The 15,654-nt window shown below is 40.3% G+C and overlaps 1 protein-coding gene across 1 annotated transcript in view; it reads left to right on the top strand.

Moving 5' to 3' along the window:
- The window catches only part of DRC8 (dynein regulatory complex subunit 8), a 34,660-nt gene that overhangs the window by 13,359 nt on the left and 5,647 nt on the right, over nucleotides 1-15,654 (top strand). Inside the window, exons 2-3 of the mRNA XM_075043160.1 lie at nucleotides 7,818-7,902; nucleotides 12,703-12,775. Of these exons, the coding sequence (XP_074899261.1) occupies nucleotides 7,818-7,902; nucleotides 12,703-12,775 (158 nt within the window). The remainder of the gene's footprint in view (nucleotides 1-7,817; nucleotides 7,903-12,702; nucleotides 12,776-15,654) is intronic.

Genomic DNA, 15,654 nt, shown 5'->3' with positions numbered 1-15,654 from the left:
ACTATCACAAACTGGATATATTTTGCATATTGGTATATCATTGCATTTTTCAACTTTGAGGTTGAAATGCACAGTTTTTATAACATTGTTTTTTAAGTCTTTAATGAATTTGTCAACTTTTAACTGAAATAACCAAAATATTTCCATTGTGGTTAATCTGAACCCTTTTTATTTTGTTATTACTAACATAGTTCTATAAAATAGTCTCATTTCCATAGCCAAATCTTGAGTCAAGATAGTGCTTAATTTTTTACATCACTTTATTATATATTTTGCCCATGTTACAATTGTCTCATGTAAAGAAGACAAAAAGGAAAAATTATGTTTAATATTTTTGTGTCAGAATTTGAAGTAACTTTTGCAGTTAACTTTGTCACAGCCTTCATCAAACTGACAGCCTGTATTTTATTATTAGACATCAAATTAATTACTTGATTTTTCTAAAACTCTATTTGCTGCTGGTGGTTTTGTTCTCATGGTTATTTGTACCATGTGCCATGGGGCTGTGCAAAGATTGTTCTGATTGCTCCACTCTGAGATCTCCATTCTGTGTATCTATTTTTAAATGTAGTCCCTTTATTTTTATTCTCTATTAGTTTTTCCATAAGGCAGTTACTGTGGTGGAAACAACCAGGTAATTTTTCAGCTCTCACATGTACTACCATTAGGAAAAGAGGTATGACAATAGGGTGAGGTTATTCTCTTAGTCCAAGGTTGCTCGCATACATGATAATGACTGTAGGGTTTTGGTTTTGTTGATTCACACTGATGATGGGGTTTGCTTATTTATCTAGGTACCATATGGTGTGTGCTACGACAAACATAAATGATAGGGAGCAATGATATGGCTAGTTCTCAACAATTCTGAAAAACATGAAAGAAAAGTCTTTTGCTGTTCTTGAGACTTAATTTTTGCTTCTTTGAGAATGCTTGAAAGTGACCAATGCAGAAAGCAGTTAAGCTTTTTTATTCTCCTACAGGAAACAGACTGAAATTCAAATTGCCTAAGTATCATCTGTGATAACACGGGATGCTTCTCATGCAGGAGAGAGAGCATTATCACTTTTCTGAGTCTGCAGGACATAGCTTGGATCCCCAAATTGGAGTAGGTACCACTGTCAGCGAAGACTGCAGCCTGGTCATTTCTTGGGAACTGGTGTATACCAAATTTCATGATGCTGCATCTTTTATTTCTTCATTCAATCCAAATGGCTAAACTCAGGTGACACATTTCCCATTGGGGCCGTCAATACTTTGTGTCAACCTGTTTTCTTCAGATTGCAGTTCAGGAATGGGTTTATGGAGCAATCAAGCTGCTTTATAAACCTCTTGGTTTTCTTCAAAATCTGCTTGTTTTGTCTTTCCAGAATGAAGACTCTTCAATGAGCACATACATTAAATTATTTCATTATGTATCACAAGACACAAAGAAACAACATTGCATATTCCCCAAGATTACAGCTTAATCATATTGTTCCTTTCTTTTCTGGTATCTAATATATTAATATCATACATGCTATAGGAGGTACAGAGTAGAGAAAAAAATATTTCTCTTCCCTGAATTTTTTTAGAGAACGGCATACAATTACTGTTTCAGCATATTAGGCTGACTGTACGTTAAGCTTCCTCTGGAATTAAGAAGGTCACTAGAAGAAATCTAATGTATGTCTTTTCTTCTACAGAGCAGAAAGGTCTTGCCAATAAGTCAGATCCAAATGGCCTCAAGATTATTTTCTCCCCGTGTTCCTTTTCCTCAGTAATTTCCTTAAATTAGAATTAGTTAAATACTGTAAGGTTTTCTTCTTTGGGGTGGGGCAAGGTTTCTGAATTATTTTTAAGTCAGTCAAGCTCCCCACACTTAACATGAAGGCAAAACAAACATTTGTGGCAGAATAATTTAGGGAGTTGTATACTTTGCTTTGGAGTTAGGAAAGAGAAGCAGTAGTGTGGGAACAGCTTACGCTGATGTCATCAGCAAGAGTTCATCTTACGACACCACACTGGCTTTCTCTTTTTGTTCTGGAAACACAATGTCTTGATAAAACTGATGAGCTTATTTGAGAGTGTTTGAGATTTCACCTATGCTGGTGATGCTGAGTATTGTGACTGCTTTTTAATAGCTTGACCTAGGTGATGGTCCTATTAGCACTTGCTTTAAAAGCCCGATTAGATCTCATAAGAGCTAATTGATAACCTCCTCAGAGTTGCAATTGTGAAGTCTCTTACTGGTTTTTTGCTTCTTATTTAAGCAACTATACATTGTACATTTCTTCTCATTAGAACTACAGTCAGATTTGGGGTTTTTTTTCAGTTCTTAGGCCCTTATTTCCATTTGTGGTTTTGTGAAGGATTTTGGAAGAGGTCAGATGAAACAGTGGCTGCAAACATCAAAGACAAATCTCTTTTGCTTTTTAGTTCATCCCTTTCATCCTTTTGCCCTGTACACCTAGATAATAAATTTGGAATCACCCTTAAAGGGAACATGGTATTCTTCAGGAATAGCACCAGTCTCCCTTCTTACTGTGGAAGTGTTCCTGCATCTTGACATGTTTCTAGGATTTTAACTCCATATTAAAGCTCTAAGGAGTAAGATCTGTTTAGCTATTTCTGCTTGTTGGCCAAACCTTTTTTAGCTCAACCACCTTCTCACCCCTCCTTTTTGATTGGCATTGTATGGCAAGACAGAGAGTATTACTTGTGATTTTGGGGATGATGGGTAGAGCTAGGATTTGCAAAGGATGGTCATAGGGGCCTTATGGAAGACTGCTGGAGCAGCGTGGGGTGGGTGGTTAAATACTGTAGCTTGGATCCATGAAAGAGAAGGTTCACTGAAGTCGAGTGGAGATTGCAGGGGCCTTTAAGACTCACATTCTATCATGTGGCTGCCTGCACAGTTATGTCCCCTCTCGTGTCCATTGCCTTCTTAAAAATGTTCCTGTTCTGTCATGGCAGTCTTTGCATCCCATTCACAGTTTTTCAGCTGACATTACCAAGGTTGCTACCTACTTTTTTGGTTGAAATAATGGCTAGTGGGAAAGAGAAGAAATGGTGCTGGAGTATGTAGCCCCTGGTACAATTCTGTACTTCCTGCTCATAAGCCCCAGTTAGTGAATGGGGAGATCTACAAAAGAGCTGTAATAACACCACTTTTAAATAAAATCAGAACAACAACCTGTAAATGACTCTAAAACTGTCTGTCACTGAGTTGGGATTGTGTCCCTTGTCCTTTCAAGTTCAGCAATGCAGCCCCATGTGAGAAAGGGTTCCTGTCACCAGAGACCTCAGGGGTTTCCTCACACCTGCTTGTAACCATAACTTAGTACCATGAAGAGAGGATGGAGTAATTAATGAGGTGTCCACATGCATATAGGCATTTAAATATAACTTCGACCATATTTATTAAAATATACCTAGATTAATGTTTAAAAGATTACTATTTCAGGTGTGTTGAGCAGTAACACTAAATAATAAAATGAAGTCCACTGGTGCTTCTACAAATCAGCCCTTAATTTTACTTTTTACATAGTACAAAAAGAGTTTCGGAGTATTGCATTGTGTTAATAGGTTCATCAGGCTACACTGGGACTAAACCTTTTCCTGTGAGCAGCAGACAGATGCTGCTTTCCAGCATTTTAGGTGGTTGTTTAATGTTGGCCTACCTGGTCTTTTGATACCTCTTTTTCTGCACATAATTTCTCTTCAGTTAAAGGAAGGGTTGGCTTTTTGAACCATCTGAGCAACTGGCCCTGAGGAAGAAAAGAAAGCAAGCTCATACAGTTAAATGAATGGTAGAATCTAGCAAATTGTATCAACTAGAAATCACTTTTTAAAATGCTCATTACTCAAGAGTCTGGCAGAGCCACATCTATTTAATTGCTTCTGTTCCCTACAAAGACTGAAGTTGTGGTCTTTGAAGAAGAAATGTCACAAATGAGGCAGGTGTGCTGCTTAAGGGCTGGCTTCAAATGGGCCTCAGCGTGCTGGGGAACAGTCTGGACAATCTGAAGAGGAACAATTCAGTCTGAAAGAACCAGCAGAATTAATTTGGGACTCCCAACTCCCTGCCAGTCTTACTTAACTGGCAGTGTCTAGAGATTTGTCTAGTTCATGCTAAACAAACTGAGAAAATAGCAAAGGATGGTACAGGAAAGGAAACTGATAGTGAATACACTTTTCAGTTAATGTAACCAAGGAATGGATTTTAAGACATTTTGTCTTCTTATTGCTTATGTGGTAGGGAAATACATGAGAATGAGAAAATGAGAAAAACCCAACAAGTATCTGAAGCATTTTAGCAGCATAAAAATGAAAATGGTATATCATCCCTACAGGGTACATTTGAGGGAATAAGTAGTTGTAGGTATTGGAATCTTTTTTGGCATGGTATGTTTCAATATTTACTTATTTAAGCCATTAGAAGTAATCAGGTAATTTTATCTTTGATATTATGTATAGTTTTTCTAGTTAGTAGAATAAGTGAGTAAAATCTTTTATTCGATCAGACCGTAGGTACTTCTGTCCTGAAAACTGCTAAAAAATTGTTCCACGGGGCAACATGAAACTTTCATTGATCTATCCATGGAGCAGAGTATCCTTGTGCAGAAAAATTTCAGTACATTGGAGCATCACATCTGCTGAGTTAACTGCATGTCTGATCTCTTGATGCCCTTCTTGAAGGAATCATTTTAAACCTTTGTCCATTACTTATCCTAGAGCTGGAATCCATCTTTTTCTCCCTCCCAAAGAGAGGTTTAGAGTGAATCCAAGAAGTCTTCAGATAACTAGCTTTGCCATCCTGAACTATGTTGAATATCTTTGGCTTTCATCCTTAGAGGGACGACGAGATTTAGGCAATAGCTTATTAGGTGTTCACTCATCTCACATAGAGTCTTTGAGAGGACTACAGCATATTATATTTTCTTCCATGGTTATGGCTCTTAATCACAACTTCCTCTCAGTTCTCAGAAGAAATATAGATTATCTGGTACTTAGATTAAATCATGAAGTTATTTCATTTCAGGATCTTTCTTTGCCAGGCCTCTTGAAACAGGTAAGATTAATGTATACTATTTTCACAGAAGGCAAAGCTTGAAAAGGTTGGATGGCTACATAGTTCCAGTACTGGAAATGTTTCCCTGCCTTCCCCTGGTTAATTTTTATTTCTACAGAAGGCTCACTCATCAAGCCAAGAATATACAGCTATAAATATTCCTTCAGCATTTCTCTATTGCAAGACATAGTGTACAATTGAAGTGCCTGATCTCAAGAACTGAATTCCAACAGTCTACACTGGAGACTGGATCCAGCACTCTTTGAAGTCACTGGAAAAACCTCCATCGAGTTTAGTAGTTTGAGAGTAAGTCTTTAGGGCCTCTTGTACAAGGAATCAGGTCCACTTAGATTTAACTATGCTTTTTGGAAGGAATTAAATGTGGTTTGTACTGCTTAGGCACATAAAAGGCAGGGACTATTGTCAAGCCATGAAAAAAACACAGTGTGTCCTTGTGCTGGTTTTGGCTGGGCTAGTGTTAATTTTCTTCATAGTAGCTAGTATGGGGCCATGTTTTGGATTTGTGCTGAAAACAGTGTTGATAATGCCGAGATGTTTTTGTTACTGCTGAGCAGTGCTCACACAGAGCCAAGGCCTTTTCTGCTCCTCACCCCACCCCACCAGGGAGGAGGCTGGGGGGGCACAAGGAGTTGGGAGGGGACACAGCCGGGAGAGCTGAACCCAGCTGACCAAAGAAAAGGGATATTCCAGACCATATGATGTCATGCTCAACCTATAACGCTGGGGGAAGAGGGAAGGGGGGGACATTTGGCATTTGTCTTCCCAAGTAACTGTTACACATGCTGGAGCCCTGCTGTCCTGGAGATGGCTGAACACCTGCCTGCCCATGGGAAGTGGTGAATGAATTCCTTGCTTTGCTTTGCTTGCGCACGCAGCTTTCATTTTACCTATTAAACTGCCTTTATCTCAACCCACGAATTTTCTCACTTTTACTCTTCTGATTCTCTCCCCCATCCCACCTGGGGAGGAGTGAGTGAGTGGCTGTGTGGTGCTTAGTTGCCGGCTGGGGTTAAACCACGACAGTCCTGTATCTGGGGACTGAACAGGGCTCTTCTTCCTCAGTGAGCTCCAGTCTCCAATCCATTGTACATGTGCCTGCTCATGCTTCCACCAGGAGAATAAAGTCAGAGAGAGGAATACAGGATATATTCCTACCTCTCTTCTCTTTACATATCCTTTGGGGGAGTTCAGTACCAAAGACAGGCAGAAAGCAGCAGGCACCTGTACTGTTACAAGGTACACCTCTCTTCTACATGAAAAAGAGCTTCCTTATACCTGCGTCAATCCACTACTATAGTCAAGTGCTTGCAGCCTGTGCTGGGTTGATCTTGGGCAGCTGCCAGGCACCCACCCAGCCACTCTCTGCCTGCCTCAGCAGCACAAGGGGAGAAAATAAAAAAGCTCATGGGTCAAGGTAAAAACAGGGAGATCACAAAGCCAGTGTATCTTTTAGCTAGGTTCAGTTCTGATACCCTTTACCACAAACCAGACATTTCTGTCATGAGGGCAAGAGAGCAAATGACAGAAATGGTTGTAGACTGCAGCCCCAGGGATTCCCAAAACATTGGGATTGTAGGAAACTAGGTATGGATTTGTTATGTCAGTGGAAACAGTGTCCAACAGAGCTGCAGAACAACACTTTTAACACCAGATGAGCTTAAGGAAGAAAAGAAATCTGTTCTGATAGAGAAGAGTTATGTTTTATCATGATGTTGGGAATACAAAAGAGACAGCCATGTTCTGGCTGTCACTCAAATTTTCCCTGTGGCGTCTCTGTGGAGGCTGTGGGGCTAGCTCACGAAATGCTGCCTCCTGAGAGTTGGTTTGCCAGTTGGAGTCTGGGGCTGTATTTAGCCACGGAAATGAAGAGGTCAACTCCGTTATCACTTTGCTTCCTATATTCTGTCTTTTGGAGTCAAACTACAACATTAATAAATGGGCTAACCAGTTCACTCTTTATTTACCCTGGTTTCCTTGCCAGGGAGCTTTTTTTGAGATGGACTCCTTCCTTTCTTTACATTTTTCTCTTCAGAATTTATTTCCTGGTACTTCCATTACCCCAAGAACGCAATTTCTGGCTTTAGACGAGATATAACTGTGATGACTTGTGGTTCTTCTTTCCCCATTCTTTGAGATGGAGATATAAAAACCAAATGCAGCAAACTGCTCCTTCCCCTTCCCTGAGATTGTCTTCCTTTGCAAACTGTTGCAATAAATTATTTACCGTGAGACACATTCACTGTGCACATATCTTAGCCATCTCTTTATTCTTGGTTCTCAGCTTTTCATACATTATAGCTAACTTAGTGGGCATGAGAGCACTTGGATGCAGGAACTTGGTTGAAGTGACTCAGCCCCATCTCATGGCAAGCCTGGGCCCAGGTTTGCCTTGCTTCTTCCGCTGGCACCATGGCATCCAGGAGGGGCTCAGGCTCGTGGTCCAGAAGGAGCTGTGGCAGGGTCCACACCTGGACAGCTTGGTGATCGTGCAGCTGAGACGCACCATTACCACCAGACTTGATGTAGCTGCAGTGCCATAGCAAGGCCGGATTACTAATATAAATGACAAGATCCTGCATTTAGAGTCTTTTTTTTCAGAATAACTTCTGCTTTTTCAAAGTACCTTTCCTGTCTGCCCCTTTATCAGTTTTGGTGCTTCTGCTGTCGCAGTTCTTAAATTGGAAATAAATGAGTTGCAACAGCTCAGTGAATCTTTCTTTTTCTTTTCTTATGTTTCTTTTTGCAGATGGCGCAGTAGCTGAAATTGAGAAAAAGATTATAGAAGCTTTTGAGGTGTTTGACCACGAATGCAATAAAACTGTGGATGTCAGGTTCGTAAATATCTTCACACAGAAATACTACAGGATCTAGTATAGAGGTAAATAAGTTCCTAAACCTGCCTCTGCTTTATCAGAAAATGTAATTGAAACAGTCCTTTTGGCCCTGGTTGGACAATTATGTCTTTGCTTGTTTAATAGACATTTTGCATTGTTCAATGTGTTAAGTGGTTGAAGACTGAAACTGGCTTGGGAGAGGGATGCTGGGACTGGTAGGGTAAAGAGGCAAGAGGAAACTGCAGCTAGACAAAAAGTCTAAGGCTACAATTATTACTAGCAAATGTCTGCTTTGATAGCTCATTTGGCACTACAGGTCCTGGATGCTGTATGGGTCCTCTCACTTTCAGGATAGTCCCAGGGCATCAAGGGGTGTCTCTGCCAGTGTGTGTCAGAGTTACCTGCTCTCTGTAGGCATCTGCAACTGCAGTGCATCCTGCATGTCCCTCTTCCTCTGGGGCAATGTGGGAGGTGGATATTGCTCTGACAGGGAGGTGTTTTTAGGAGACTTGGAAGAACCGTGCATACAATTTGATTATTTAACATAATAATAACAACAATAACAGCAACATGAAGGTGATCATACTTGATTGCACCAAAAGTCCATTTAGCCCAGTACCCTCATCTGGGCTACTAGTAGTTAGTTGGGGGAGGAATACAAGGAATTGAGTAAATTCGCAGTATTTCTTGTTGGTTTTTGTACATCTACCACATTATGATTTGAGTGGCGCTTGGGTTTTTTTGTGTCTTATGATAAATAGCAAACAATTGTTCTCTATTAATCTTCTTGACACCATTAATGATTTCATTAGCTGTCTGCCACATCCATCCTCCATCACAGTAGTTCAAGTCTGAAGAGTCTGGATGTGTTTTATCTCTTAGGAGATGCTATTCCATAGCTCTGACCATTCTTTTTTGTGCTCCTTCTTGTTCAGCTTTCTCCTTTTTGAAATGAGATGACCAGAACGGGGGGAATGGGATGCACAGATGGGAATCAAGAGGGAGAACTGCATGCACTATATCTTTAGCATGCAGTGTTATGGAAATATAAACAAAACACATGTCTGAGGGAGTAAGAAAAAGTTCAGTGGAAGATAAAAACATGGACTCTTAGACTGATGAGGGCATAACTGACTACAAGATACACAGCTAAAAGAAGTAAAATTTAAAGATTCCTAAATAATCTTGATTCTGGTATTTTTAAAGTTTGAATATTTGACAGTGCTACTTTAACTTCGTTTTAACATAAACATCCATACACATAACAATATGGCTTTTCTTATAAAATACATAAACCACATGTTTATGTCTCACTGAGCAGGTTCTGAAGTTGTCATAAGCTGTTGTCATTAAAGTTTACTGAAGTAATTTTTCATATTTCCAATTACTATTTTCACAAGAATATCACCAGAGCTTTTAATTGTAAATCAGTTATTGAGTATAAACACTACAAAGGAGTAAATGATTTTTCGGTTGTACTAGATAGGGAGAATTTCAGGGTATGCGCCCACACTTGGTACAGTTGCTGTTCCCTCGCCCATAGGGCTCTTTGGGAAGAGTGCTCACTTAAATCTCTTTGCCCATCCCCAGGGAGATGCCTGATGCCCGGGGCTGGGGCTGCCCCGGTGCCCCCCGGCTGCCTGCTCCTGGCTGGGCAGTGGGACAAGCCCTGGCTGCCCGGCCCTGCCCTGCCACCCGCCTTGGGAAGCCCCTGCCACTACAACCCCCCCAGCCCTGAGGAGCCCCTAACCCTCACTGCACCATGACATACTCGTTGCTTGTTTGTTTGTCATTTACATCTGCAGTCCTGGCTAAATAGCTGTAAAATTCGCTACACTCCTTACTCTACTATGTAATGGATATAGAGCTTGAGAAAATGTTACAACAATGAAATGATACAAATAGACTTTTTAAACATTTATTCATTCAGACAGTAAGTCATAACCTGTGAGAGGGGACATTCAAAAGTCATTAACATAGTAAATGCACAATTTCACATTAATTTTTATCATAGCACAGCTATTGACAATGAACAACAATTTATTGTCTAATTATTCCTAGGTTCATATTGCAGGGCTGTATCACAATAATGGGATTATTAATGGCTGATTATCTTATATCAGAAGGTGGCAGTACAGCACAATTCTTAACCAGAATTGTAGACATATGAATGTTATTGCCTGAAATATCAGATTCCTGTGAAGAATATGGAAAATTACCCTGGCTTGACAGGCCAGCATTGATATTGCATGACTTCTAATGCAAATACAAGTCAGTAAGAAATTAAGCATGAGGAAGATGGTATTGTTTCATGCTGCTTACAACACACCCTGAATCAAGGGCTTTCATGATTTTGCAAATCTTGTCATTGAAAGTGTTATATGTAGGGTGAAAACTATGGCCCAAAATTTTATTGCGTCTGTGTTACAAAACCTGTATGAACATAAACTCACTTTAACCATCATTTTTGTATGCAAGAAACTACACAGCAGAAACCGCAGCTGCTGAACTAAGAGAGAGGAAGTGGCTGGGAGGAAAATACAATTTCCTATCTGGGTCCTTTAAACTCCATGTCATTACCAAATGTGGCATGACTTTTTTGACCACAGACACTTCAAACAACATCCTCATGCTGGCACACGCACAGACTGTCAGAAACAGCAGCCAGCAATGCCATATTTTGCAAACTCTTTCAGGGCCTGGCTTACCTTCATCACATCGCAGTTTTGCTGAGTGTGAGCTGTGGCAGGAGATGATGGCAACCTTCCCATCTCTGGCAGTCTGTGAGAGTAGAAGTAGTGTGGGACAGCAGAGAGGCATGATTTGGGTTGGGTGTTTCTCTGGGGGAGGCAGAGAGTATTTACAGGTATCTTTTAGCTGGAAAAGATGAGAGAGTACAGGAGTGAAAGCAGCAAATACAGTATATCCATACTAGAAATAGGATGCATAGACAAGGATTATAAAAATAGGACTAAATTTCTGACCTCATTGAGGCCAATGGCCAAACTTCCATTCACGTCCACGGGGGGCAAGGTTTCACTGAGTCATTTGAGCAGATGGCTTCGTTTCATAACAACTGTATGTGTGGGATTGGGTTTTGTTTTCCAACTATTTTTGTGCAGCCAGCCTTTTCCTCTCTTTCGTCTATTGTAGTGCTTCTCACATGTTTTCAATCAGAATGGGAGCTCCTCGGGACCTGTCTGAGGAGGGCAAAGACTGACGCCTATAATTTTATGTGTGCTTTGTGCGCCGCATTTGGGGCCTTACTGTTATAAGATGATTTTACAAAGGTCATTCTTCTTGTATCTACCATTTTTATTAGGCAATCTAATTTTTCCACCAAATATACTGGTGAAGATTAAGAAACCACAGAGGTTTGAATCATGGGAACTACCAGCACTGTGGATACTTATTCAAATGTGCTTGAATTTCTGTGTTGTAGAATTGGACTGAAAATCACAACCAGTATTGATGCCTATGTTATTTTGTTTTCAATCAGACTGTAAGTCTCATTAGTACTCTTTTTCACAGCTTCACAGTACTTTTGTTTCTAGTCTGTGATGGTGTTCCTCTTAAACTTTTTTGAGGCATTGCCAGTTTGGTCATGTCATGGTTTAACCCCAGCCAGCAACTAAGCACCACGCAGCTGCCCACTCACTCCCCGCCCCGCCCCCAGTGGGATGGGGGAGAGAATCAGAAGGAAAATGGTAAAACTCATGGGTTGAGATAAGAACAGTTTAATAGAACAGAAAGGAAGAAAATAGTAATGATAATAATAACAATAATAAAATGACAATTGCTCACCACTCGCTGACCAATGCCCAGTTAGTTCCTGAGCAGCAATCTGCCCGCCCCCTCCCCCCCCCCCCCCCCCCGGCCAACTCCCCCCAGTTTATATACTGGGCATGCCATCATACAGTATGGAATACCCCTTTGGCCAGTTTGGGTCAGCTCTCCTGGCTGTGTCCCCTCCCAACTTCTTGTGCCCCTCCAGCCTTCTCGCTGGCTGGGCACGAGAAGCTGAAAAATCCTTGACTTAGTCTAAACACTACTTGGCAACAACTGAAAACATCAGTGTGTTATCAACATTCTTCTCATACTGAATCCAAGACGTAGCACTATACCAGCTACTAGGAAGAAAATTAACCCTATATCAGCCAAAACCAGGACAGGTCAGAATTTTATTTAGATCCTCAGAACAACTGCACCAGGTTCAGCAGTAAATGCAAGCTATGAATATATTTTGCAGCGTAAACAGGGAGGTGATAAGCCACTGTGTTGGTCTGTTTGACTCTTTCAGACCACAGCAGGGGCGTAGCAGGGCTGCCTCCTTCCTGACCTTTTGTAATTGTTCTTTACTGCAGTTAGAATTTGTATCTTTATAGCATTTAATGTAAGCATGTATTTTATTTGTTACCTTTCATCTCAGTAGGTTTCCAAGTGTCTTGTTAACTATATAAATGTAGACTTTACTGAAATTAAGCTTAACAATTAGAGGACAGCAGTTGAAAAGGAACCTGCACACAGTACGCTGCAACACAATGGTAAAGAAGAATTTTTGGGGAAAGTCACAAGAGCAATTATACTCTTCCAAAAAGCTCCAGAATAATTAATGTCTGTAAAAATACACATTGCTTACTGAGACATCAGTTAAAAGTCCACATACATACGCTTATGTGTGCCTGTGTGCTTGTACATGCACACTCCTATATACAAGCTGTGAATTGGTATCTGGATTCTCCACAGACACTCTTGTATTGCAGATTTACTGACAAAGATGTTCTTTCTTTCTTTCAGAGAGATTGGTTCAATTGTCAGGTCACTGGGTTGCTTCCCAACTGAGGCAGAACTACATGAACTGCTTGCAAAGGTAACTGTTTAGATCTTTTGTATTTTTTTCAATCTTAAACTTGCACAAGGTTGGCCCTTTTGCCTTGCTGTGTGGAAAACCTAAGCTCTTCTCCCAGAGGCTGGAAGTGTCATGGAAGTGATTCAGGCAGGCAGGCAGTCTCTCAGGTTGCCCTGAAGCAAGCCTTTAGGCTGATGAGGTAACAACATTGGTGGGTTAAAATGAGGAATCTTTGACGCTCTTTTACCCCAGAAGGTCACTGTGACACTGTGCCAAGGTGGAGGTACATTTATAGAAAACAGAGGAAAAATTGGGTTTGGCTGAGCAAAAAGAATGTCCTAAACCTCAGTTGGATTAGGATATCCAAACCCTAACTAACCATCTCACTCTTCTGGACATGCCATGGACATACACTGGATGGTTAAGTAATAAAAATTAGTTCTTGAGCAGGTGTTAAAATTCTACTTCAAATTCCAAAAACACACAGAGGGAAGACCTGCTATTTTTTTTCACTGCGTCCTGTTATTGCTATCTTATAGCCAGACCTCTCAACTTTCTGTCCTTCATGAGGTCACTCCCAGTCTTGAGATTTCTCAGTTATAGGTAAGTAATCTTTTCTTACTTGATTACTTAAGCCTGTAACTCAGAATTCACACATAAAACTTCACAAGACCTAGTGGTCCTCCCATTCTCCCAGTGTTATGCAGGGGTAAGAAACTTCAATCACATTTCTCCACAGTTCTTTCCTGCACTAATTTTTGTCTCCTTATCTCATGCTTGTAAGAGAAAGGATAGTGTGCTTGTGCCTTGGTAGGGTATGGTTAATAAATGGGACAAAGAAGTGGGAAGAAGTCTTCACATTATTTTTGCAAACTGATATGCTGCCTTAAGCAATGGAAGATGCGGGGGCCGAGAGGTGGGGGAAGGTTTTTTTTGTTTTTCATGTATAGGTCAGGATACTGGGAATTGATCTCTCTTACTCTTTTCCTTCTGTACCCCCCCAAATTTGGATGGTTGCAGTAGTAGTCTCCTCAGCAGGCTTGCCTGGTCTCTTGTAGATCAGAATTTAGTGTGAGAAATCTTGTGCTAAGTCTCGTGAAAATGATACAGCTGCTTCAGATGAGGAAGTGCAAAGAACCATTGGAGGAGAAAGATCTTTTAACATGATACTGCAATCTGTCTGCTCTGGTTCTGTACTCTCAGTACCAGATTGTCCCAGCTCCCACTGACAAACAAGACAAAATGAAAAGATAAATTATGGTGCTTAATACAGATGATATTTTTAGTGGCCCACAGAGATTTTTGTCTGCAGCAAATGAACAGAGCAACTGACTCGAGATACAGAATTGAGAAAAGGAAGCAGATGCTTTGACCCCCTGCCCAGTCCAGGGGAACCAGGAGAGTTTAAGGCCTGCCTCCCCCTCCCAAAGAGATTGGACTTTCTAATTTATTTTTTTTCCCCAATTTTCAGCATTACTGAAAATATGAGATAAGTAATGCATAAGAAAGTACAGTGCAATGCAGCTATGAGGTGGAAGATTGTTGAGACACAACAGTATAACATGTATGCCATTGTCAATTATAAGGATATTAAATTAAAGTACAAATACTGCAAGAAGAAAGAATACATTTAAGAGTAATGGTTAACCTTAAAGAACACTGCACTGGAAGTTAAATCTCAAAGAAGGTTTCATGGTGCCTCTAATGAAACCTTGGCACAGGCTTAGTACCAGAAGAACACTGTCTTTTTGTAGAACCCTTGATGTATTATGTTAATCACAAATATATCTTAATTTATATAAGATACCATTATCATTGACTATGGTAATACCATTTTATCTTAATCTAGATAAGGTAAAAATTGTCTCTGTTGGCCAGTTTCTAACCAAGCTATTTATCCAATATATTTGCCCATTGTAAGCTGTGATTCATTTCAGTTTCTCACTACTTGTGTCTCTCAGTCATCTCATCTTCCTGTTAGTTTTATTGTAGCTAAACTAGCATATGTTGCCCTCAAATTATTAATATCTGCCAAATCAGCATTCATGTAATTATTTTATCTCTAAAAATTATCATATACTGTTTGTTATACTGCCTTATGATAAATGCTGTGCTTAGAATATCTTTAGGCCTACTTACAAAGTTAAGATTAAATGATAAGCCTAGAGATGGTGAAAGCTAATCTGAGGGTTACTACAATGCCTGGAGTTTGAAATCCCAGGTTTGGTGCACTGCTCTGCCACAGATCTCCTGGATAACTCTGTTGTTTCTTTGTGACTCAAGTCCCCAAATGTTATGTGGAAAATAACAGTATGGCTGTGCAAGTAGAGATACGAAACATAATGTGTGCTACAATACAGTTGTTATGGAAGCTGTGGATGTACTCAAAGGAAGGAAATAGAGCAAAACTCACAGAGTTTGAACAAGCGAATACTGTTACTGTCACGGTCACTGTGAAAAGAGGAGGAATTACAGAAAAAGGAAAACATGAATGGGAAATGAGGTGTAGAACAGGAGTGAGCATGAGGAAGAGTAAGAGGATACATATACCTGCAAATTTGAATACTTACTGACTTAGGTGAGGTTAATACATTCAGTTTATTCACATATCTATCCAATGTTAGAAATAGGATTACTTTTTAACAGTTCAAGGTATTGCTGGGCCTGGAGAGCCACTGAAACGGAAGCTGTTCTTTCTAGGTCAGAGGAAGCTGAGGTTGCTCATCACCTCCCAGGACTAGGTCTATTGTCAGGAAGGACACATTTCTTCCACAGACTGCTTTCTGAAGGCAAAATACAAATAGCACACCAACAAAAAGAGACAAATCTGGATGATATTTGTCAGTGAGGGCTGACACTGTCAGAGGTATTTGTTATGTTGTGCTCTGAAGTGGTCATTG

The sequence above is a fragment of the Buteo buteo genome, chromosome 12, assembly GCF_964188355.1.
Source record: "Buteo buteo chromosome 12, bButBut1.hap1.1, whole genome shotgun sequence".
Lineage (NCBI taxonomy): Eukaryota > Metazoa > Chordata > Aves > Accipitriformes > Accipitridae > Buteo > Buteo buteo.
Note: the sequence above shows the minus strand (reverse complement) of the source record. Positions and strands in the feature narration are given on the sequence as shown.